The sequence below is a fragment of the Macrosteles quadrilineatus genome, unplaced genomic scaffold (assembly GCF_028750875.1).
Source record: "Macrosteles quadrilineatus isolate MER2022 unplaced genomic scaffold, UCM_ALF_1.0 Scaffold_3__2_contigs__length_128488019, whole genome shotgun sequence".
NCBI lineage: Eukaryota > Metazoa > Arthropoda > Insecta > Hemiptera > Cicadellidae > Macrosteles > Macrosteles quadrilineatus.
Window position 1 is genome coordinate 14,606,596 of NW_026542596.1, and position 26,646 is coordinate 14,633,241.

At 34.0% G+C, this 26,646-nt stretch overlaps 2 protein-coding genes and 1 long non-coding RNA gene across 5 annotated transcripts in view; 2 read left to right on the top strand and 1 right to left on the bottom strand.

Moving 5' to 3' along the window:
• Positions 1-5,429, top strand: part of LOC128989012 (potassium voltage-gated channel subfamily H member 2-like) — a 412,396-nt gene extending 406,967 nt beyond the window's left edge. The window contains exons 31-33 of the mRNA XM_054410865.1: positions 1,886-1,962; positions 2,816-2,966; positions 3,315-5,429. Of these exons, the coding sequence (XP_054266840.1) occupies positions 1,886-1,962; positions 2,816-2,966; positions 3,315-3,386 (300 nt within the window). The 3' untranslated portion in view covers positions 3,387-5,429. The remainder of the gene's footprint in view (positions 1-1,885; positions 1,963-2,815; positions 2,967-3,314) is intronic.
• A 5,433-nt stretch (positions 5,430-10,862) lies between these two features.
• Positions 10,863-20,190, bottom strand: LOC128990149 (28S ribosomal protein S24, mitochondrial-like). Its single transcript, XM_054412417.1, has 3 exons — positions 19,919-20,190; positions 16,916-17,102; positions 10,863-11,220 (listed from the first exon to the last, which is right to left on the bottom strand). The coding sequence occupies exons 1-3, from the start codon at positions 19,961-19,963 to the stop codon at positions 10,931-10,933; spliced, it is 522 nt and encodes a 173-aa protein (XP_054268392.1). The 5' UTR covers positions 19,964-20,190; the 3' UTR covers positions 10,863-10,930.
• A 1,364-nt stretch (positions 20,191-21,554) lies between these two features.
• On the top strand, positions 21,555-26,193 carry LOC128990172 (uncharacterized). 3 transcript variants are annotated; one of them, XR_008490500.1, is made up of 4 exons: positions 21,555-21,606; positions 23,216-23,335; positions 23,821-23,921; positions 26,006-26,193. It is a non-coding gene; the product is annotated as an uncharacterized LOC128990172 (long non-coding RNA). The 3 variants fall into 3 exon arrangements; XR_008490501.1 differs by having other exon boundaries at positions 21,567-21,600; XR_008490502.1 differs by lacking the exon at positions 21,555-21,606 and adding an exon at positions 22,789-22,816.
• Positions 26,194-26,646: the final 453 nt, after the last annotated feature.

Here is a 26,646-nt window from a genome sequence, read left to right on the forward strand (position 1 = left end):
AAACAGGAGTTTACCAAATCAATTGTAATGACTGCCCAAAATATTATATAGGCCAAACATCCCGTTCTTTCAACAAAAGGTTTAAAGAACATCTACCGAAAAGAACTACAGCGGCACAGACCTCGACCTTCGCAGAACATCTGATTTCTCACAACCACAATTACACTAATATTGATAATAACATGAAAATCCTACACCTCCCAAATGACCGATTTAATACAAACACCTTGGAAGAATTCGAAATATATAGGGCCGTTAAATTTGACAGCCAAAACATCATCAATGACAAGATTTCATTTCAATCAAATTACATTTACGACACTGCAATCAAGATACTAGCGCAAGGGACAGCTGTGAATGAAGTTATCAGCTGATCGGGAAATCCAGGCACGACGTCATCACTGACCACGCTGATCCTGACCGGCAGTCTAGACATAACCCCCGCCCGATCACGTCGTGTCCCGTTACCGTATTGTATCATCTTTCGTTTTTAGGCCTAAATGTTTGTTTTTATGTTCGTGTACGTGTGCGTGTTAAATGTATTTATTTATCATGAATTGACGACCTTCAAATGAAGCGAGAAGACATCTGTACTGGCCCGACGATGACTCCTTTGTGAGTCGAAACCGGTTGCAATTTAGCAACTAATTGATCACATGAATGCAGGTATTTACACCATTATTTAGTATGATATTTATATTATATTTATTTTGATATGATATTCATTTCAACGCTGAGGAGCAGCACGGGTCCTCTATAGTACCCTTGAATTTATACTACTTCTAATCACATGTTATTGCACACTTTGATAAAAATTCAACCTTGATAACAAGCAGTGGCGTAAATAACACCCCCGCAGTGTGCCAATTAAGCCATTCGTCCCAATCTGGTAATAGTACTTACTTTAAAAGACTTTCCAAAGGAGTATTTTTCGGACATATGGTCTGAAGGGAGGTCCAACTCATTTCTATGTACCACCTGAACAATCTTAGAGTGTCCTTTAATTGTTGTTCCCTGTGGTTTTCAATAAGTTTTCGCATCTTAGGTGTAGTGCTGTTTTTCTTGCTACCACCTTGATAATGATGTCGATGGGTAGCATGTCAAGCAGACAATCAAGGGCTGCTCTAGGACAGCTGCTTACTGCCTCAGTAATCATAAGACCAGCAAGTCTGTGAACTCCTGCTAAAGCTTTGACCTCTACAGTAAATTCCATCTTGGGCCACCACAAAAGTGAACCATGTCAAGGTCCCAAATTGCACAACAGATGCAGGAGTCTGGGCTGTAACCCCCATGTTCCGCCTACCAGTCGTCTGCATGCCATTAGGGACCACTTACCACGGTCAATGACTCTTTGAAGATGTGGTCCCCAGTGAAGTGATCTGTCCAAAATTACACCTAGATACTTCACCTGATTCTCGCAGCTAAATTTCGGTCCCCTTCAGTATTAGCGGTTTTCTTCTTCTTGTGAAGGGTACTATTACAAATTTTCTGGGATTAATGGAGAGCCCAACTTCAAGACACCAACGGTCAACCACCTTTAAAGCTCTGTTCATGATATCAGTTATGGTTCCGTGGAACTTTTCAACCACAAGCATTGCAACCTCATCAGCATAGCTTTATCAAAAGGCCTTATGACTTAAAATAAAAAAGAGATACTCCCTTATGCTAATAACAGGTTTAAATTCACACAGGAGTCAGTAGCAGCAAAACAACGGGATGTGTATATAAAAGCTCTGAATAAAATAGGAAAGGAATGGGGTAAAAATAAAAGAGTTGCCAACAAAATGTTGCTACCATACACATTATGCATATGTGATATATACTGAGAGTGACTTTGTTTACTAATTATGCTTTCTCTCACGTTTTGTTTTAACTGGCTTTTCAGGCATTCCCACAACAACAGCAAGATGAGGCTGTATGGGCTAGTTCACAGCTGATTACGTCCAATGTTCCTGAAAGAAGGTAAAAATATCTTCCATTCTTGTTGAAGTAATTTAAGCGATTTCCCTAGGGAAGAAGTTATTACCTTAGGTAGCACAGCAAGATCTAGACCCGGGACCGATTTACTTGTTTCATTTTGTTGTTAACAGGCCAAAAACGCTTAGTTAAAATTTTCATATATGTGTGTGGGTCTGTAAACACAATGACTCATCTAATTTTGGTTCGATTTTAGTGAAATTCGGCCTGAAAATGTGGAGCTGAATCCACTTGAATGAGTTCGTAAACCAGTAAGATCAGGTCATTAAAACGCGGTGTTATGGTAGTTTCAATTTTCCAAAAATAGTTTTTTTAGTAATAACATTAAAATGCCCAATTTTCATTAAAACCGTCGTTTAGATTTAAAAACACAGGAGCGTTTTTTGTAGGATAAAGGTTAATGAGAAAATTCCATAAAACTCTACATTGAAAATTCCCATGTTGTTCATATGGAGGAAACGTAAACAGTTATAGTTTCCTTGTTTATGGACGTATTTTTTATTAAATTTGGCAAATTTATTTATTACATACTATAGGCCTAATAATAGTTTACCAAAAACATTTTTCCTTCCCTGTAGCAGCAAACTAAAGTAGGCTCACTTAAATCTAATGCTATTTAAATAGAGAATAACTTACTTCTCTGTGTTAGACCTAACAGTCTAATGCTCCGACAGCACTGTTCAACCAAAAGTCCAAGCATAGTAGTCATAATATTAATTGACTCCCAAGTTGCGGCACATAACCCCCCATATCTTTAAGTATGACTGTTTTAAAGATTTTGATGTCTTGATTGACCTGGTTATTTTTATTTTTACTGAAAGAAATAAACTTTTTCCAGCTCAGAGTCAGATCCGTGGAGGTCTGACATCAGTAGTCGCAGACGACAGTTCCTCTCCAGCAGGAGCTCCGCCAGTGACGAGGCCGTCATGTTAGAGTTCCCCTCGGCAGTGACGGCCCCCTTGGCGAGGCTAGACTCCCTCCAGGAGCTGGTGAGATAACCATAAACTACACAACACATCATGGACCAACATAAAACATGATTGAGCACCATCAACAAACATTTCTAGATTTAATATTTAAGCTGCGTTGACTACCACATTTTGGCTTTAATACACCACGGACCACCATACATTTTTATTTTACACCACAAATATACACTGTAGTCAATAAACTACAGTATGGTTTCCACAGCATATACAGTGTGATACATCAAATACCATCATCAGCACACTCAACTGGTCATTAAACATACTCAAACATATTCTTCAGATTTTACAGTTAGATCCTTCTGCAGCATCTAAAGTCAATGAATAAACATTTAAAATTATATTTTTCAGGATGGCCGTAGCACAAGAGTGAGTTCTTCATCTTCTGGCAACCTACAGGATTCAAAATCATCTCAAGTTTAGTGCGAGGAGTAGACCAGCTTGATTAGTACAGGACATTTTCACATATGCTCGGTTCATGGGAAATATGAGAACCAAACAGGAATATGTGCTTATTCTTGTCTCAGTTGGCTTTGTTAGTCATTATTTACTTCCTTTTTCTGTTCAGTTTCTTCTTTTTCACTAGTCATGATCCTAATGGTTTGAAAATATTTTATACCGGTTTTTTTTTTACTTATGACCAACGATTGTGCCTTCACATGGGTTGCTACCATGCTAAAAGTTCTATATTGTATAAGCTGGCGCTATTATCCGTTTGGTGGCAATTGGCAATGTTCAACACTTATGCTAGAGTTACACGTGAAAATGGTGATGTGTAATATTTTGCAGTTTTAGTCCATATGTTTACTTTTGTTACTGTAGGTACGGGAAGTTATAGTCAAGTTGTAAAGTAAAAGTTTAGAAAAGCACACTGTTTTGTGTTGTTTAGTTGGAATACTGGAGTATGACAAAAAATTAGTGCTGCAAAAAAGAAATTAGTGCGGCAAAAGTAAGTAAATGCAGCAATTAGCTACTTTGCGTGCTTTAATCACTTATCAGTCCAAGGAAGCCCCACTGTAGAAAAACGTTTAATTTAATTGCTCAATAGCAATAATTGTATATTTTTTAGCTATACAAAAGCAGAGTATTGTTATAAAATTATAATTATTTAGCCTATTTGTTAAAAAAAAAACTAAATGAAATCTTATGCTTTTAAACTTTGTATTATATTCTCCCTAATAATCAACTTAATCATACATTGAAACCAAAAAGATTTAATCAATTTTAAAACAACTACCTATTCAAAAAATATAAAATTATAAAAATATTTCACATCACTATTTTACTTTGCAGGCATATATTTCTCATGAACAGTTGTATATTTTTTGTACAATCCACAATACCTAACGATAATAAAGTATATAAAAATACTTTTAGACAGCTTTTCATAAACTTGTATATAAGAAAAATATTGTGACCCTTGCTACAACGATATGAGAACGCTTTCATTTTCACTATTGCATCAACGTGACTGTTCTTTTGCTATCCTATAACTGCATTTCCAGGAAAGGTGAGCTGACTGTAGCAGTCAGATGTATCTGAAAGGGTGTTTTAGCCAACCTCACTCGTTTATAGTTTATGAAACTTAGTATGGATTTTATCACAAACTCATCACTTCATGATTGGTTGTCTTATTGCATCACTCTATTCACTTGGACCATGTATCTTCTGTACTAAAAAAAGGATCTTATCCAAAAGTGTCAAGGAAATGTTTGTTTTGTCCCTACCACGACAATGCTTCACAATCCATTGAATTTACTGAAGTTGACATTTGACTGATTGAATTTTATTCCACAAGCTCAGTTTTGTTACTACTATGGTCAATCCAACAATGTGAATGGTTTATTTATACCAAAGACATAAAAGAGGAGTTTGGGCTCATATCTCTTGCATTTACGCCAGCTAACCATATTCAAAAGATCTAGTTTCTTCTCGTGTTTATCTTTAAGGAGTCTACTGGGAAGTAAAATCTCCAAAACATTGAATACTCCGGTATTATTCTAAAACAGTATTTTAAGTTTATTATCATAGATCAAATGTGTCTCACAGTCTATTTGGATCAGTCGCCACTGTTTGTATTGTAAACCAAATTATTGATCGCAATTTTTAACATTTATTTAACTTTAACCTGTGCTAGTCAAATCATTTAAGAGAACACATTCAATTGTGTATACTACACACCAAATTGTTAAGCATTGGAAGCAATTTATAGATAGTAGGGATAGTCAAGTCTCGAAATTTCGGGAAATTTTCGGGAAATTTTAAATCTCGTTACACGAGACGAGATTTCTTTTTGGCCGAGATTTTTACCGAGACGGGAATAAAAAAAAAAAATTAAAAACGCCTGCAGAAAGTCAATGCAATACCCGCAATACAGGAGCGTGTTGTAGTTGCGTTTCCTTTGTGAAGGCGTTCTTATTTAATTAATTCTTTAAATGTAAATATTACTTTAATTATTTTAATAATATTACTTTAATAACATTTGAGAAGTTTTGTAAAGTTTAAGCAGTGTGAGAAATGTTTTATTACTATAAAAAGTCAAAACAAGTAACTATTTTATAAAAATTAATATTGCTTTTATTTTATGATTTATTTTATTTTAGGATAAGTTGAACTCTATCCTAACTGATATCTACTATGTTTCCTCATCGTAGGCATTTTTAATAAGTTAGGCGTGATTAATAAAAAAATGTTATGCTGATGTTTTTTAATAAAAGATTGTAAATATTCTTGCCTATTATCATTATTTTTGTATTTAAACAGTCATCTAACAATTTTACAAAATCAGGTAAAAATTTTGAACGTGCATTTCCCGTTGTGTATGAGAAGGGAAATCCCGTCTCGATCTCGTCTCGAAATTTTATGAGAAATAAAAAATTTCGTCTCGTCTTGTCTAGAACTAAAAATCCAATCTCGTCCATCCCTAATAGATAGCTTTAAAAAAATAGGGGACAAGAAGTATATGAGTTTTTGCTCGGTTGTTTTAATTATGTTCTTATGTTCTTGTCACTAAGGTGGGCGATTTCAATACTTAAAATATTATATCTCCACGGTAATAATTTCTCTTCTACTTGATCTGTGAAAAATACTATCCACACACACACACACACACACACACACACACACACACACACGAGTTAATTAATATGAGAAGAAACTTACTGTACAGGTACCATGAAAAATATTTAATTTAGAAACAACGGGTTTCTTTTTCTTGATATTTTTGTTATAACATGAATTGACTTTTAAAGTAAATCTTATTTCAAAACTTTTAAACAAGGTATTAGACAATCACGTTAATATAAATGAATACATATTATCTATTATATTATTTTGTTTAAAGTGTTAACAACATATTATTACAATGAGGGTAATACAATAGTATCGATTAAACTGAATTTATATTGGTTTAAATTAAAGAACTCTGAAATCTGTTTACAAAGTTATGATGGTGCTATTCAAACAGTTATTACAGTTTTTTTGTGATCAACTCAAGACTTATACTATTATTATATTATTAACTGCATCTGACAAAATTGTATGTTTTCTTTAAGTAACCTAAAATTAATAAAATTCTCTTCCAAACCTAGGCCCAGACCTGTTCATAATCATTTGTTTTTTTTCTCTATAGGTTCAACTAAATCCTTAATAAAGTATAAATGGCCTTTATTAATTGAATAACTAGATTTAATTATAAAATTAATTGTAGATAGAAAATCAAAAAATATTTTTGAAATTTAAATTCACTTAGTGTTTGGTGGCAAGAACATTGATGAATCAATAGGAGTATTTTGGTTGAAAAGTGTATAATGGAAGTTTTGTAAAACAATGCACTTCATTTTAGATAAGCCCTCTTCTTCCTTACATATTGAAACAACTTCATAACTCTAGAACTGTATAAACAAATTTGGCATAGTATGTTGATCTGGGCCTGTGATAATAGTTTCTGAATTTAAATGTATTGAAGGAACGTTACCTAATATTATGGACAAGGATTTAGAAACAAAGCTTAACAATCTGTTAGAGAAATTATATTACCGTATGCAAATAGGAGGAAAATAGTGATTTTACAATAACTATAAAAGTGTATGTTAATAATTTGTGTTATATAACATGTTATGTTACATCTAGTTTAGCTTAGTTATTCATTAATTCATTGTTTAAGACAATGTAGACAAATACCATTACTCTTGTGTTTCAATATGGCAAATAATATTTTATAATTCTACTAAATATAAGAGCTGAGGTTGTGTTTGGTATGATAGTTTCAAAGACTAGACAAGGCTATGTTTTAGATAGGGTGCACTTCTTTGCACAAAATATTTACATATCATTTTCATTTTGATGGTCCCATAGTTGTAATTGGTTGTTATTTTGATTGTTAGTTTGGTTCTTTATAATTCCATGTAATTTATAACTTTACTTCTTAGGTATTAAATACTGTCCAAATGCTTTTGTTTAGTGTTAGAGAATTGTGGGTGAGGATCTACTAGTCTACGAGGACGTTAAAATGTTTTTACCGATTTTTATTGTAATTAAAAGTTATTTTATGTAAATAAATGTAACAACCACCTTTTAACATTTAAAAGTGGTTTAAAGATGTGATATTAAGTATATCTCGAGTTATTGATTTACTTTGAGCTATTTGATTATGTTACTCTTTACTTTACAATGATTTCACAAGTTGTAACACTCAACAGTCACATGTCATGTTTAAAAAATTTTTATCAATCATTTTCATCTAAACACAAATTTCTTCATCTATTCTTATGTAAGGACGAGTGCGATATTTTTCAGCAATTCCACGCTAGAGGCAAATACAGCTACAACAAAAATTGCTTCATAGATTTAGACACTAGCATAGGTTTTATAAAGTTACAATTAGGATGTAAAGTAATAATCGCAACATCATGAGTTTAGCATTCGTTCGTCAAGCCTTATTTTAATTTTTATACAGAGTTTGCAGATGTAAAGCGTTTTTTATGGAATGTATAGTGTCTGAATTTTCCACACACTGACAAAGTAACTGACTTTTAAATCCGTGCAGAACAATTCGCTAACATTTCTGTCACATTACAGTGTTGGTGCTTTACCTTTTTATAAAATATGGTGTCTTATCAAGTAAAAAGACTTAGAGTAATCAATTGTTTCATGTAGTTTGTATTTATCTTGTTTTACTTCTTCACATACACCTTTATCCTCTCACTCAACGTTTGTTCCCAAATCGGGGTTTTCCAATTTATTGCTGTCAGATGAGTAGCAAAAGTTTTCTTTTACACTGTTAATATCGACTGCCTCTTGCCAATAGTATTTTATTTTCAATTTACACAGTAAGTTATTGCTTGCAAACAATTTTCTGGGCCATTTAAGCGGTTGGCAATTATGTTATTGTGTACAATATACAGCTGTTATTATAATCTCCATAAAACTTAACCAACAAAACGTGTATTCAAGAATGGTCCTAAAACTTAAATTACTATTTGAATTTAAGGCCTAATATTTTTATCAGACTTGAGATTTATGAATTGTTGTAGTTCCATTTTTTCTTTCTGTTAAATTTATTGACACTAAAAATAGCAAAGTTATTCACTACCTAGGTTTTTAACAATTACCTAGATCATCCCAAGCTTGAGGCATGTCTTTGTAATGTGCCTTCAGTGTAAAAACATTTTCTGAAATATGTATAAATAATCCAGATGTAACTTTTTGTTGCTAGAAGTTATATCAAGTTTTGATATATATTTCTGCATTTGGCTGGCTAATTTGACAGTAATAACATGGATGATTTGTAAGTTTTACATATTTAATATTTGTAAGGATTTATCTCACATTCTAATGTTGTGTTACAGAATACTGTAGTATACTCTCAGCTTGTTGAAAGTATTACCAATTTTTTTTTACGTCAGGTTGATAAGACACTTTTTGCCCGTGTGATGAACTATTTTTTATGTCATATTACATCATTAATTAACAAACTAAGCTAGGAAACAATAGCAATATATATTTCAATATATATTGCTACAATATATATTTCATAACAAGAGTAGAAAGTGAGTCATTATTTGAGACCATGTTTGATGTTCCAGGAGCATTGAGAATATTGGGAAAACAACCAAATTGTCAAATAATTCATCAACTTTCATCAGAGAGTTGATAAAAAACATTAAATGAAATTAGTTGTGTTGAAATACCCACCACAGTGGGCTTGTGCTTGACTCAGCGTAACAATAATATACATTTCTTGATATAGCACCATTAAGTTTGAGGTACCTAGCCTAGTAACATATTTCTCTGAAATTCTAAAGTGTCTTTTAATCTATAAAATTAGATGCTCTTCTTTTAAAAATTAGAATGTGAAATAAATTCTCATTATAATAATTGTTATTGTTTTGCTATCAACCTGTATGTTCATTTGTTTAGACTTACTGTAGACTACTATAATGAACCAGTTTTATATACATACTATGTAATTACAGGTTTTACAAAGCCTTGTACATATTATGTTTGTATAAAGATTTAGTTACTGTTTATTTTAATGAGAAACAAAATCTTATGTAAATTTGAACAATTTGCTATTGTATTGATAAACATTGTTACCGCTTGTATATACTTGTTTTTTTTCTAATTATGTACTTATTTCATTTTGATTACACGTTTGATCACTCAGCCAGGAAAGTGTTTTATTTTATCACCAATATTTACATGTAATTGAGCTTAGAGTGGTTAAATTTTACGGATTAACTTTACTCTAGGACAATGTGTTTCTTTGTACCATCTTTCCAGGACAAGCAGCTTACAAATAACATAGATCTCTATTACTACAACTGATTGGATCACTTGCTGTAGTCCTCAGATCTAAGTCTGACCATCGAACCATGCCTCAAACAAAAAAGTAAATTTGTCCCGAGTCTAGGTCTTACCATGAGACCTACGGTAATAGCTTATTCCCTATATTGGAAATTTGCTAAAATACACAAATACCATTAGCTGCCTCCAAACAAAGCAGCTGTTACATTACAAAACTACTTGCGACGTTGCCACTTCGAAAGCCGCGGCCGTATGTAATTAAAGGCTCCTTTCCTTTTCTTTCGACGGTGGGCATACCGCATGTTTGTGCGGCGGCCATGGCATTGGTGGGGGTATCAGGGCTACCAACTTAGGAATTTCTATATTTACTTCAATCGTAGTAGGATCCGTCATTTTACATACACAAAAATCGCAAACTGATGCTCAGAGCCAGAAAATAAAAACAAAATCACCAACCACATCAGCAACAGAAAGTGAAAATGGGGGACTGAAGAAGGCAAGACATTACCGTGTTGGGCTGAGTTTGTTTTGACATGTTTTGATCAGTTGGTAGCACTTGACATTGCTGTTTTTCCAGGTGCACATTTTATGACTAACACAGTGTTGACATTTTTTCGTAGCCATATCGACCAATCGATTGTCAACCGACCGAACAGATCGTTTTCAATAACCAAACCAGTCAACCAGTGATTGCCGTCGACGACAACCAACCATCGGTCCATCCATCAACCGTTTTCTGCTGATGTCCCACCAAGCAAGAGCAAAGCCAAAGCCAATCCTCGACTCCTAAATTGCACTCCTATCATAAAAAATATTTCTTGGGCTAGCCTAAGTTATTGTTAGCACATCCAAAATATATGACTTATGCTTCTGAATTGTTATGTGTGTTCACTTTGCTGTTGGGTGGGATTGTTCAGTTAGTTATGAATTAGTTAATCCACGATGAACTAATTTTAAGTCGATCCATGAGGTAACTATTATTGAGTGTTACTATAGCAATAATTTGTGATGATCAATTTAATATTTTTATTTTCTAATAGCACAGAGATTAAAAAAATAAATCAATAGGTCTAGAGTAAATTAAAAACAAAATAAGAAATACTCATTAAAGTTTATCTACACAATTTATTATACACAAAAACAGTATGCATATATCTATTCTAAACATACTTGTAAACAACATCCTTTCTATCACTCACAGTCTGCAGTTCTAGTTTTATAGGACACTGCAGCCAATAGCTCAAAAGCTCTTCTGTGTAACCGATAAGAAAATACATTTTTCTAGGAGGTAAAGATCTACTAATAATTCCAGCTACTCGTATCATGTTGTGTTGTCGTTTTATGATTATTTCCGAGAGGAACAAGTTGTGCCAAGTCCCAGTCACGAATCGGCGAATGAAAACATCTTCAACAGCTGTCTCAGCAGGTCTTAAACCTCCAACAAGGTTAGCTGAAACAATAGTCTGTTAAATTATTTAATTTAATTATTTTATACCCCTGATGCAGCAAACCTGTAGACTAAGCGAATTTCCATTTATGTGGCTACATTTTCACAAAAATATTCATTTAAAGTTGTCAGATTTATATCCTGTTTATAAGAATAATTAAAATAACTTCTTGATCAGCATCGTACGTATTATTAAATTACCTGAAAGCACAAAAATATGTCAAATAACATTTATAGTAATACAGTATATTTACACTTCTGTTTACTCACAAGACTGTATTTAAATACATATTAAAGATGGGAAGTGGTGATCGCTTTTTATTGGACACTGAAATCATCATCAGACCCAATAGGGGCCACTGTATAACATTGAAATGATAATAAACGTGAAATGATACATTTTACAAAATATTTAAAAAACTGTTATTTGAGGTAAAAACTTTATTTTTAAGCACATAACACCTCGAAAATCCATCTTTGGGTTACATTGTTTGCCTGGTTTTCATATTCGAGGTTGGAAATACAGTTTTACATGGGGTGGAAATCTGTCAATCCTGAACTAAAAATCACTGAAATTACAGTCACATGTAAAAAGGCCATTTTGGAAAAAACCGACTTCTGGTTGTCTGATTTCAGAAGACTTTTTTTCTGGCACTTACTACACATCATGTTACTACCAAAAACAGTTGAAAACCTTTTGTTAAAATTTGTTCAGACTTGGATGTTTTTTGGACAAAATCTTTGTCTAATAAGAAAGTAAAGATTATTTATTTGTATTTAAAAAAAATAGCACAAGAATTATTAATTTACATGTTTTTTTTTATTTTTCTAAATGTCACTAACATTCAACAACGCTTCAATAAACATAGTTATTTCTTTTTTCAAGTTCTTCAAAATGGTTTGGAAAGAAATTGCAAAATTTTAAATTTTTAGGATCAAAAATGGGGAAAAAAGAATTTTTACCCCATACCAAAGCCCTATCATGCTGGTTTGCAAACTGTGTTCAAATAAATGTAGGTTTATACAATTATACCAAATTTCATTAAAATGATTTTTGCTTGAGTTATCTACTGTCACTATATGTATAGGCTAGGCTATATATTTATTTATACACGGTATAATATACTAGTGGTCGTCCAGTGGTGGAAAACTCGGCCAAAAATATGTAATGTACAGGCTTCTATCTTTTCACCCCACGCTGTAAATAAAACATATGGTTGAATCTAAGAAGAACTGCAAAGATTTCTAGGATTCGTGAATTATTTGGGAAAATTTGTTCCTAAACTCTCTGCTCAGATGTATCAGCACCATTACGATCACTTTTGAAGGAAGGTAATTTGTGGATATGGGAAAAAACTCCCCACTGATTGATTAAACATTTAATCTGATGAAATATTTAAAAAGCTAGTCCATTTGGTTAACATCATCTCCAACCTTAAAATACTTTTATATAGAAAAGCCAGCAACTGTGCAGTGTGATGCTAGCCAATTTGGATTGGGAGCTTCCCTGGTGCAAGATGGTAAGCCAGTGGCATACATTTCCAGGACTCTTAGTAAGGCAGAATCGTCATATGCACAAATTGAAAAAGAATGCTTGGCAGTAGTTTATGCTCTTGAACGATTTGAACAATGCTCTTGTTATTAGAACGATTTGTTTGGAAAACATGATATAACAGTTGAAACTGATCATAAGCCATTAGAGACCATCTTCAAAAAACCATTGAATTCGGCCCCAAATGGGTTGCAGAGAATGCTTCTCAGACTACAAAGAATTAATTTCAATATAATATATAGACCAGGAAGAACAATGTTCATCGCAGACTTTTTGTCTCGAACACCCATTACAGGAGATAAATCACGCCCCTCATGGCTCAAAGTTTTCACGATTTTGCTAGAATTGGAATTTCAAGATAGTTCTATCCCCGCCGTACCATCACCAAGCAAACGGTAAAGCAGAGTCGGCAGTAAAAACATTCAAGAATCTTTTGAAGAAATCGCGTCAAGATGGAGTGGACTTCCAAAAAGTGTTATTAGAACTTAGGAACACCCCATTGCAAGGAATTGGCTTTAGCCCCGCTCAACTCCTCATGAACCGAAGAACACAAAGAAAACTGTCAATAAATAAGTGCTTACTGAAGCCACAAGTTCCACAAAATGTTCAGAATCTATGGGAACATAAAAAGAGACAGTACAAAAGTCAGTATGACCATGGAACCACAGAGCTGCCTCCATTATCGATTGGCCAAAGCGTGTGATTAAAGAAACAACCCCAACTGAAGAATGCGACATGGCTTGAGGGTAAAGTTGTTCTAAAGGAAGGGAGGAGAAAGTACATTGTGCGCGTGGAAGGAAAAGATTACATTCGAAATAGACACTTTTTAAGAACTTAAAAACATTTTGGAAAAGGAAGATGTTGGTAATGTTTATATGTTAATTAACATATGTTCTTTATTTTTATTGTTATTGTTGTTTATTTATGTTTTGATTCAGTTATGTCTTGAATTGTCATGAAGATAGTTTTATGATATTACAATATTAAATTAGTTTGATGAAAATTGTGTTACTTTATATAAGTAAAGTTATCAACATGATCAATGATCAATAGCAAAGGACACAATAACAAGTCAGATGCTAAAATACAGAGCATTTTAAAATGTAAGAGACAAGAGAACGTAACTGAACTCCGAACTTTACTAGGCCTTGCGAATTATTACAACAAAAACATGGAATTTAATATTACAACAAATTCATAAAGAATCTGGCTACACTGCTACATCCTTTGGATCAGCTGCTACAAAAAAGAAACACTTTTAAATGGAGCTCTGCTTGTGAACAGAGTTTTCTGAAGATTAAGGAAATTATAACAAGTGACGACGTATTGGTGCACTTTGATCCTAGCTTGCCACTGGTCTTGGCTACTGATGCTTCGCCGGTAGGTGTGGGAGCCGTTATTTCGGGGGGAGGAAAAGACAGGCCAATTGCCTTCACCTTTCGATCTTTGTCAAAATCAGAACAAAAATACTCAAATCGATAAGGAAGCCTTGGGAATATATTGGGGACTGAAAAAGTTATTCCCGTTTTGTTATGGCCGCAAATGTACTTACTACTGATCACAGATCACAAACTGCTAGTGTCAATTTTTAATCCAGAAAAGACCTTACCAACAATCTCGGCAACACGGATATTCAACTATTCTCACTTTCTCTCCGGGTTCGACTATGACATAGAGTACAGGCAAACCGCTCATCATTGCAATGCCGATTATCTCTCACGTTTCCCTATCGAAGTTCGAACATTCTGTAGGTGACCTCTCGAAGTACTACATAAATCAACTGGAAACACTCAATATCAACAGTACCGTGGTAGCCAAGGAAACTCTTAACGATGCTGTTTTGGGTCCAGTCCTACAGGCCTTAAAATTGGGACAATCTGTTGAGCAATACGGATTTCACGATAACGAGCTGTCCATTCAAGATGATTGTGTACTGAAGGGCTGGAAAGTCATGATACCTCAATCTCTCAGACCTCATGTGCTTCGAGAACTACACGTAGCTCATTTAGGAGGAATAAAAATGAAGGCTTTAGCTCGCAGTTTTTGCTGGTGGAAAAGTATAGACAAGGATTTTGAAGAGATGGTAGCTGAATGTCGACAATGCATTGAAAATGCAACAACCCGAGAAAAACTATCCATCCATGGGAACAACCTTCTAATCCATGGGAGAGGGTGCACATCGATTTATTAGGACCAACAGATGGCCAACAGTACCTGATATTAGTGGATGCCTTAGTAAGTGGGTGGAGGTGATACAGACAAAAACAACTACATGGACAGTCCAAGAATTACGGAAAATCTTCTCAACTTTTGGGTTTCCTCACATCTTAGTTTAAGGTAATGGAAGACAGTTTGTTTCTCAAGAGTTCAAAAACTTCATGAATGAATGTGGGATTATTCACAGAACAACGGCACTATACCATCCAAACTCGAACGGCCAAACTGAAAGATATGCAGACTGTCAAGAAGGCATTAAAATCCATGGAGGGAGAAAAGGGTACACTGCAAAATAAAATCCAAAGACTTTTAATGCAACTCAGGCAATCCCCGAATTCAACTGGTACATCAGCATATCACCTAATGTTTGGAAGGAGTGTACGAACAAACCTCGCAATAATTGTTCCAACATTAGTACCGAAGAAGGGAGTCTAAGTCGGTATAAAAAGGAATTTCAAAGTTGGAGATAAAGTGCAAGCACGGGAATATGACAATGGTTCATCCAAGTGGTATTCGGGCTATATAACTAAAAAGCAAGGACATGTAATGTACGTAGTTCAGCTATAAGATGGACGAATAATAAGAAGACATGTTGACCAGCTGATTCTTCGTAAAGTGCCGCAGCACAGTAAATAGAGGAGGAGGTGTTAACATATGTTTTATCTACATTTTATTTTTAACATGTGTTCAAATTATTATTTTGTTTACTTGTTTAATTGTTTATGTTCACTTACAGATTGTGATTTAATAAAAACTTACTTTCTATTTTCTTATACAAAATGTGAACTTTTATTAGTAAAATTAGTGGAATCAACAATTTATTGTATATAAATGTACAATTTGTTGATTAAAAACGGTTTTAATACATTTTTGAATTATTATAAGTACAAAAAACAGTGTTTGTCTAATGTTTTAACACCCGGAAATTACTCTGTGTGTCACCGATCAAGTTTAAAATCAAAGACACCAACAAAGGTTTAAGTTACCCCGAATAAGGACATATAAGTTACCCCAAAATCCTAAACATAATTCGCGATCGCGGCAAAATCCTTTCTTCCATAACTTGGCCACTGATTTTATTGATAAAATGTGTTCAGTTGAATTTAGATTTGAAGTCTAAAATTAAAAAATTAACCGAATACGGAATAATCAAGGTTCTACATATTGTAGGCTACTTCGTTTTGAAATTTATGAGACCCAATAGTTTGGTATTATATATTACTGCTACTAATATTATCTTCACCACAATCACAGACGCATAATGATCGTGTCCTGCGATGGCGACAAAATCCTAAACATATTTTGCGATCGCGGCAAAATCCTTTCTTCCATAACTTGGCCACTGATTTTATTGATAAAATGTGTTCAGTTAAATTTAGATTTGAGGTCTAAAATTAAAAAATTAACCGAATACGGAATAATCAAGGTTCTACATATTGTAAGCTACTTCGTTTTGAAATTTATGACCCAATAGTTTGGTATTAGAGCTATAAACTATAAGATTTTACTGCTACTAATGTTATCTTCACCACAATCACAGACGCATAATGATCGTGTCCTGCGATGGCAACAAAATCCTAAACATATTTTGCAATCGCGGCAAAATCCTTTCTTCCATAACTTGGCCACTGATTTTATTGATAAAATGTATTCAGTTAAATTTAGATTTGAGGTCTAAGAAAAACTGGCCATGTTAAATAAATTATAGCACTTCAAAAACTAAGTAAGGTCTCCCAAGCATGACCGTGTCCAAAGTTGAAACAGTTGTAGGTACTACTAATAAAGTTTAGCTGGTCCTGTGACATGGTCGGTCATATACAGAAAACCTAGTTAGCAGTGTACTGGTACTTACTATGAAGTACTGCTAATCTTAAGTTAAATAAATTTGTGCAAACTAACTGGCTGAATGTAATTTTTAAAGGAACTTACAGGTATTCCATGAATTCCATGACTTTGTGTGAGCTATTGATTCAGGCCGCATAGCCATTTCATACGTGAGTGGTTTGTCGCCCTTGGGACTTTTCTTGTATCGGCCTGCTTGTATCTTCTGACAAACTGCTGATGTGTGAAGAGCATTTTTGGCACATTCTGCATTCAATAACGGCATGGAATTTCCCTGCAATGGAGCAGTTTGGTAAACATACAATTAAACGTATTATAGACCTAAGTTCTACTGTACACAATCATGCAGGCCAAAAAATGTTGTTTTGGGCCTAGGTTAGGGATGAGAATCGATAGTTGATGTTTTTAAACATCAATGTTTTTGAAACATCGATGTTTTTTACATCGATTGTAGGTTAAAGATGATTTTGTTACATCGATGTTTTCACCGAATATGGATGTTTTGGGCCAAGAATTGAAATATCGATGTTTTCCATGGCTGAATTGTATTTGTTTTGCGGTCATTCGCCTAGAAATTGAATTTTTTGCATTTGTTCCAGTAGCGACTGGTGTTCATAGGTGGTGGGAGGGCTGTATATTTTTATAAATAAACAAAAGCCTAATTTTGTAAAAGAATTGAAAAAATTTAGGCTTAAATTATTAAAAACACACATAGCCTACAATATATTATATATTTATTAAACTTGTTTCATAGGCTGCTATTGTATTTAACTTAATAACAATGTCTGCAACTGGATCTGTTCTGAAAATAAAATTAGGCCTAACAAAATAATGACAATGTTCCATAAACTATCTAAGGTAATAAGAAATAGAAAGCCTAATAAGTAAAACAGCTTACAAAAACAAATTGCATTTAAAATTATACCGGTACCTAACCTAAAAACCTATTGTACTTCAATAATATTAATTAACCAGAAATGCAGGGCCTACCTTTAACTAAACTGGATGAAAACAACAAATTTTTCAAGTGCTTTTCCTGAAAACGTCCTTTCAAAATTTGTAATCCCATACATACTAAAGCATTGGAATGACCTCATGGCACCCTCATGTTCGGCTGTTCTGCCATAAGACTACATGTATTGGGATTAGGACGGTCTAGCCGCTGTCCGCGCCGTCCTTACTAAGCAAGCAACCATCAAAAATAAGTCTTTACTGAATCAAATTATCAAATTACCTATTTGATATATTTATGTTGTATATTGTTTTAAGTACTCGTTAAAGAAATTTTAATATTAAAATGTAGCCTAATTTATTTAAATGTATTGTTGGGGAGGCGGCGTCCGAGAGTCCTGATGGGCTAGTCGCCACTGATTCTATTAAAAGGTTGATGAAATATCGAATCCTAAAACATCACGAACTGGGACTCATTTCATAACAATACTAATATTATTAATAAAAAAATACAAGTTACTAACTATTAATTAAGTTAATAATATTAGTATTTAGAAACAAAACTATTTTTGTTAATAAAACTAGCTGATTTTTACAAGTAAAAAATTACAAATTATTAGTCAGTTGACTCTAAACCAATGTTTATAAAAAACTATCCTATGTCTAGTTAGAGAAAATTGAATTTGAGGAGAACCAGTTTCAGTTTAAATAGCCTAAACTTAATTATATATCCAAATAAGGTACACAAGAATCTAGAGTGTAGGAAGCTGGAGCTGGATCTTGGCATCAATCATGATTTTACAATTAAGTTCTGGCGGGTAGACTTTCATAAGTGGGACCAAAAACAACCGAATAAATATATCGGTTTATTTCATTCGGTTTATCAAGTCCCATTAAAAAAAACCCAAATTACCAGTAAAAATTCCTTTGTAAATAATGTTATTAATTTTTACTAATATTTCGCCCTTAACGTAGAAGGCAACGTAGAAGGCCTTAAATTTTCTACTCGTGTCGTTAACATTATTTACGCGGGTTAAGTACACTACTTTACCTACGACAGTGTTTTAATTACTTAAAATCACTACTCATAGCTTCTTAGAGGTTATGTTTTCATTTTATAACCTCTCATTGCCACTGACAGTGATCAACGAAACATTGTACAAAACACTAATTGCACCACTCAACAATTAAATTAACAGCTGATTAGTTTAAGTTCGAATCATTGTTATTTTACTTCTTCTCTCTCAATCCTTGAACCTCATTGGTCCGTTAACCGTGTTGTTATGAGTAAAACTATGCTGTTATGAGAAACTTTTAAATTCTAAAAACTAAGCTGGATCAGCTACTTTAAAAAACTGTCGTACTTAGGTAAAATAATAATTAATATTAAGTACTTAGTAAAGATTATGAAACAAAAGACTTGTAGAATTATGAAGATTTACTAATAGGCCTCTTTTGTAATTTACAACTTGTAACTTAGTATTTTTTTGTTATGAAACAGAATTTCAGTTTAACGAATTACAAGATTAATATTAAAAGAGTGAGTGAGATAACTATCATGTACAATTGAGAGGTGCTTTTTCTTAGTAAGTTACCTAATAAATCAATTAAAGTTATGTGTGATCAATTTCAGCGGCAGCACTCATGCTCTCCTTAGCATTTAAATTAATAAATGAATACACTACCAATAACTTATTTTGTCTTGCAAATGTGAAAGAGAAGAGAAACTGCCAACCTTAAACATCTAGCTAGCACTAAAGACTAACCAACACAAGGGTGTCGGTTAAATCAATGCTAGTAGATTAAGCTAACAAGTTAATTAAGTTAGTTGAGGCAGTAGGCCTACAGAGAGCAGGCGAAAAGCTGAAAAAACATCAATGTTTTTGCACCAGTACATCATCATCTGTGGGGCCAGCTAGTATTTAAATATATAACTCAAAATCGAAAATTCCCGACAAGAGGTCCCTATTCGCTTTCCACATCACAAATAGGCCTAATCTAACCTAACCTATTCTTGGTCATTTTGGGGCTATGTCGATTTACCGACGCTTTTCCGAGTTAGGCCCATTTTTTCATAAAAAAGGGTCGAGTCTGAAAAAACTAAGTTAAATAATAATAATCCCATAACTTAACGCTTACCAGATGTAACAAGCTGCTTCTTAACTTGAAAAGATTTAGTGCCATAGTATTTACAATAAAATAGGCTAAGTTATAAGGTGATATGTCGTTACACTTTAAAACACTCGTTTAGTTTCTGTGTTTATTGGTTGGTTAAAACTCTGCCTTAGCCTTTATATATAGACATAGATAAAACTTATGTTGGTTAGTCTTTATGTATTTTATTTATTTAATTTGTGAAGCTTGAAGGTTAGAGTGAAGTGTGAAAGTGAAAGTACTGAAAGTGAATCCCAATTCCCAATCCTGTCGTCGTCGTCAGTCTCTCTCTAATTTGGGTTTTTTTTCTTTCTAGCTCGCCATTAAAAAGCTGGTTTTATGCTACTACGCATGCAGCTCTACTAAACTGGTATACTCGCTCCATACTCGATATCGTTTATCGTCAATAATAAGTCATTAATTGGGCCAAACTGACAATAATTGCATTAGCCAAGTAAATACAAGAAAAAATAAAATTAGTACATCTTTTAAAAAACCTAAATTCCTTACTGAAAAAACTATATAACTAAATAAACTATACATGCGCACATGACTTTGTGAATGACCACTAAAGTAGGTATTCATGGACGCTGTAAAATGTTCTGTCTAACAACATGGACTTTAGACCTGTTCTAAACTTTTTTAGATCTTTTTCGGCCTTCAGTTGAGGTGGAAGACTATTGAATAGTTTTACGGAATTGTAATGAAAGTTTCTTTGAATTAAAGAAGTGGAATGCCGGGGAATTGGTAGATTTAACGACTAGGCTAAATTTCATCCAGACCGATTCCGCCGTACAGGAGTATGTGGACAGCATAAGCAGGAATGTGGTATAAGAGCTTCGCTCAATTATATAGTTAGAAATGAGAATGTCTTAAGTCCTGTTTAAGTCAATGCTTCACTTTATGATATAAGCCAAAGGTGTCAATACCGAAGTGTTTCACATTGTCTATAAAAAAAATCAATTCTAAAACTGATAATTTGATTTTTCAAAATCTCTTATTTACACCATCAAACTGACTGGCACCCTTTAGATCAATATTTTGGATTATCTATTGCGATTTCAAGATTTTGACCACATTGTTTTTAAGAAAAAAACTATTGTTATGGGATTAAAGCGGAACTTTAAATTTTTTTGTACTGCCAGTCCCGCCGCCCACATATTAGATACTTTTATCATTTCACGTCAATGGGGTCCGTTTCATAATAAACTACAAGTTACAAGCTTTAACTTGTAATTTGTAATTTCCATTAGATTTGCAATAGATGATCAGCTGATTTTCTTATAATATTAGTTTGAGAAGGGTCCAAACTCTAGGGGCCTATTTCATAACAATACTAATATTGTCACATTCATTCAGTAAAAGTAAAGAGTGCTATGTGTAGTAAGTTTAATACTACTACCTTTTCAAAATCATTGCTATGATTTGACAAATTTCTTTTACACTGTTGAAACGCATTCGCTGTACGGTCGCAATGAGGGGAGGACTCGTAGTAGGACGATGACGTCATTAATTAGTTCAAATTTGTTCCACGGGCAGCACTCTAGTCAGGCAGCCGACACCGTTATGACGTCATCAACTTTACTTTTTTTTAGGCTTGGCTTGATGTTTTGTTGATGTTGTTGATGTTGATGTTGATACATCGATCGGTGCAGCAGAAGACAAGAGTTGCAGTTGAGTATTTTTATTATTATTGCAAGATTTCTGTTACTACTGACACTTACTTGTTATTTGCTACTTATTTATCAGTTAGGCATTAGTTCATAGTTTGAATTGGCATTACTTACAACAGTATTATTATTGCAAGATTTCTGTTACTAGCCTAAGTTACTGACACTAACTTGTTATTTGCTACTTATTTATCAGTTAGGCATAGTGTTCATAGTTTGAATTGGCATTTGAAGGCATTACAACAGTAAGTTATTTAGAACTTTCAGCCTGAAGGTCTCATCACCTAAACGAGGTATTGCTGGAGCTGCCTGTTTTTTGCTGTCTTGTAATGCAGAGCCGATTCTAACAGTAGCGAAATTGTTAAAACTTTGTATTGTATTTTCGGAAATAAAGACAGTGCTTTATACAAACTGTCTTGAAGATAGGCAAATACTCGGTGGGACACACGGGAGGGACTAAGGCTAACATATCTTGTAGTGTCAGCGTTCACCGCTAGAACTGATAAGATGAAATAATTAATTTTTTTTTTAATTTTTAGTTATAAAATTAACTTTTTAATTATAAAATATTGTTTCAAATTATAAAATAAATTTTTAATTTTTAAGATTAAACTGTCATAACATAACCTAACCAACCAGACTTGCTGATAATATAAAAACTATATAAGATAAAAATCTAATTAATAATTACTTATAATGTTTAATTAAATATAAAATTTATTTTAAAATTTAGTATTATAAAATTAACTGTCATAGCCTAACCTAACCAACCAAACTTGCTGATATGAAAAATTTGTTGACAAAAAGTTAGTGCTGCCAGCAGGATTCGAACCCGGGACCTCCTGAACACCAATCCGAAACGCTACCAAATATGCCACGAACGCCGCTGAAATCACATCGTTTCGTTACGGTACTCGAGTCGCCTCAAGGGAAGACATTAGCCACTAGAGATATGACGTCACTACACCTTTAGCCTTAGTCCCTTCCGTGTGCCCATTCCGGCAAATACTTACTTAGGCCTATTAAGTTACAACTTAGGTTTTAATCGTAGGCCTAACTGACGGATGTGGTTCAGATTTTATGAAATGCAAGTGGCTCGTCAAATGTTCTTTTATAAAATAAATTACCAGGGCCTAAAATTAAGAGTAGGCTCCGCAAAATATATACACATTTAAATTGTTTCAGGTAACATATAGGGCACGAACACTTGTCGGTAAGTTAGCATACTTAAAACAGTTTGATCGCAAGGGATGGATGAAGGATGAATAAATTGTATGACTAAGCCGATAGCGAGTTTGATCCAGGAAGCTCTGCGGGTGTCAGTATAAACTGGCTGTAGAACGACAAAGTTACTGAAGTGGCTCATCCAACTATGTCTTAGTTAATGAATTAAAAATGGCTAGCCTACATGCATGTTTGGTTACATTAAGTCAAAGCATTATCTTGATCAATTTTAAGACTAAGTTAACTCACCTTTCACCTCTTTGAGACAAATGATATATGTTAACCCGATGAACTTGACCACCATTTTACCTAAAATTTATATGCCTCGACAAAAAAAAATCGATAACTTATGTTTAACTTACACTAAGTTATTATTGTCTTGTTACAGATTCCTTGAAGGTGGCTCAACAAAATGCAAGGCATCAAAAGTAACATCTGATCAGTACGGTTCAAGAAGAAACGAGTGTTGAATTCTGATCTTTGTTTTAAATCAAGATTACCTTATTTGGTAAGAACAGTTAATATATTATTTTGTAATCATATCCATGTGTGCATTAATGTCAATAGTGATAAGTCAACGGTAGTCTCTTGCTGGATCCCTTTTGGCTTAGCCAATCAAATACGAGATCACTGCAATGGTCAGAGCCGCTATCAATTTTTGCTGAAGCATCTGACAGTCGAGGCTTTCCTATAGTTTTATGTACCAACATGTATTTGGGAAAAATTAAATCATGTTTATTCCAGCTAGAGAAGATTTAATTTACCATTTTAATAAAATTGTAGGCTATTGCAAAGCTATCCTCTTAATGTTTCTTCAGGTAGTCACTCATCACATTCAAAAATATGTAGGCTGCCTATAGACTATAGAGGATCAAAGTAAATGTTTACCTAAATTTGTTAATGCCAACAACTTTTTTAGATTTATTTTTTATTTTATGATCTTAATCATAATTCAACCCATCACTAACAAATTTGTGTTATTTTTATGTTTAGACTCATGCATCTTCGGCTAAAGCGACAGACCCTGAGTTAGAGGCAGTTAATCAAAGACTGGCTCGGACAAGCCAAATCAAGAGGTCTGAGCCAAATACAAGGTAAGTCTTAGTAGTGGTAAGTGAGTAGGCTTAAAGCCTGGTTTACACGGGTAGAGTTGTGGGTAGAGTAGAGTTTCTAGTATAGTAACTCTACCCGTGTAAACACCCACTAGCGCCTAGTAGCTAGTATAGTAGATAGTAGGTGGTAGAGTAGAGTTACTAGCAACATGTGGCATAGTAGCTCTACTCTACTTCCCCCACCACTAGCAAAATTGTCACTCTCCTGCACACTATACTTGTGTAAATGAGATCCGCGGCAGTAGAGCAGAGTTTCTGGTAGAGTGACACTGTCTTGTAACTGGTTTATAACACTCATTTTGGGAATGGAGGTGGAACAAACAGTTCACAAACTATCATCAACACTCTACTATGTGTGAACAGTCGCTTGCTTAAAATCGGTAGAGTGGACAAGAAAGTAGCTCTACTATAAACTCTACACTACCAACAACTTTACCAGGCTAAAGCCTGGTTTACACGGGTAGAGTTGTGGGTAGAGTAAGAGTTTCTAGTATAGTAACTCTACCCGTGTAAACACCCACTAGCGCCTAGTAGCTAGTATAGTAGATAGTAGGTGGTAGAGTAGAGTTACTAGCAACATGTGGCATAGTAGCTCTACTCTACTTCCCCCACCACTAGCAAAATTGTCACTCTCCTGCACACTATACTTGTGTAAATGAGATCCGCGGCAGTAGAGTTTCTGGTAGAGTGACACTATCTTGTAACTGGTTTATAACACTTATTTTGGGAATGGAGGTGGAACAAACAGTTCACAAACTATCATCAACACTCTACTATGTGTGAACAGTCGCTTGCTTAAAATCGGTAGAGTGGACAAGAAAGTAGCTCTACTATAAACTCTACACTACCAACAACTCTACCCGTGTAAACCAGGCTTTAGTACAGTAGAACTTAGCTTATTCGAATTTCAGAGGAAAGAAAATATATTTCGAACTATGGGAAGTTTAAAATGTAAAGAGTTTGATTTATAGAGGTCAGAAAAATAAAATTTGAATTGTGGAGGTCCCAGTTTTAAGTGTGGAGTTTGAGAGAATGGAGACTAATGAACACATCTTGGGGGACGGATTGTCAGTTCATGTTTCAACAAAGATATTTTTTGTCTTACGGTAATGCAGTTCGAATTGTAGAGGTTGACTTCGAATTTTGGAAGTAGGCCTAACAGTTTTAATTATGGCAACAAAATTCAAATTGTAGAGGCTGTATTAAGCTTAAAACTACTTTGTACTATCGGTATATTATTTTTTTTAATTTTAGAGGCTTTGTGAGGGGAACAGACAAACATTTCTAATTATATAGGTTTTCGAATTAGCGAGGTTCTACTGTATAGGTACAGTTTATGACTTGGCATAGTGAAAAATATAACACTTAAGTTCCAGAACATAAAAAATTGACGATGAATGTTTTTTACAGAGTGAAAATTATTTCGAGTGTTGCAGTCAGAAGAGATGTGTCTATTCTGTTTCTTCCTCTCTAATATAGTTATTTGTGCAACTAGTGAGAAAAGGGAGCAATTGACTCACTCGAGAGAAATACTTACTCACGAGCCGTAGGCGAGTGTGGAATGGTTTCTCGAGTGAGGCAATTGCACTTTGTACTCGAGTTGTACATTATATTTTTCCTACAGTTACCATAAAACAAATAAATGGTAAAGAAACGTGACATATTTTTACACAGAAGTGAACTTTTAATATTACATTTAATGATACAACAGCTGACCAGCTGATTTACAGCCAGTGCTGCCAACGTATATTGCGCGCATACGACCTTGTCTGCATGTTACACGCTCACTATTTCGTGCCTTCACGTTGCAAATCTGGAGTGATTGAGACAAAGTAATTAGAGTGAGACAATGTTAACATTGTCTCACTGATGAGCGAATTGGCCACTTTGCTTTCTAAAATCAGTGAGAGAACATGCACATTGTTAGGTAACTGTATAGGAAAAATATTTTGCCAACAGCCGATCAATTTGTCAATGTTTTAAATCTATGCCAGTCTACAGACCAAAAATATTGTTACAACAATGTACATTGCCATATTGTACTATAGTTTTTCAATTTTTTTTAGGAACAAATGGGACAATATTCCTGGTTCTGGAGCCAAGCAACACCCAACACTTGGAAACAAAGACCAAGAATAGTTATTTTTAATTTAACAATTTATTCTTTTACTTTACAAAATTAACACCTAAATTTTAAAAGCTAGCTTTGGAAAATAAATATGTGTGTTTTATAAATAAAACTATATTTCAACAACTCTTTTGTTTCAATTGATTAATATTTACAATTTGTCCAAGGTAGGCCTATATTGCTATTTTTGGTTTAAGTAGTGAGAAAATATTAGTCTTAAGATATATTTATGTGACCCTATCAAGCATATCGAATGTATTAAGAGAATTAACTATCACTGTAGGTGGCACGATCAGACCTAGACCCGGGACTGATATACTTTTTCATTTTGATGTCCTTAGAGGCCAAAAAAACTATTCATTCAAATTGTTATATATATATAACAACTATATATGTGTCCGTGAACGTGATAACTCAAGTCATTTTGTCTGGTTTTGATGAAATTTGGCTTGAAGGTGTAGGGCAGGATAAACTTGAATGAGTTCCCGAACCAGCACGATCAGACTATGGGAACAGGGTGTTATGGGGTTTTTCTAATTTTTGACCCTCAAAACATAAAAATTCCCAATTCTTCTCTAA

Excerpts from the sequence above, each read along its gene's own strand:
- LOC128990149 (XM_054412417.1), bottom strand. The coding sequence starts at position 19,963 with ATGGCACTAAATCTTTTCAAGTTAAGAAGCAGCTTGTTACATCTG. Across the intron at positions 17,103-19,918 it reads GAAGCAGCTTGTTACATCTG|GGAAATTCCATGCCGTTATT; the intron begins GTAAGCGTTAAG and ends GCTCCATTGCAG. Across the intron at positions 11,221-16,915 it reads ATGGAATTCATGGAATACCT|CTAACCTTGTTGGAGGTTTA; the intron begins GTAAGTTCCTTT and ends CTATTGTTTCAG.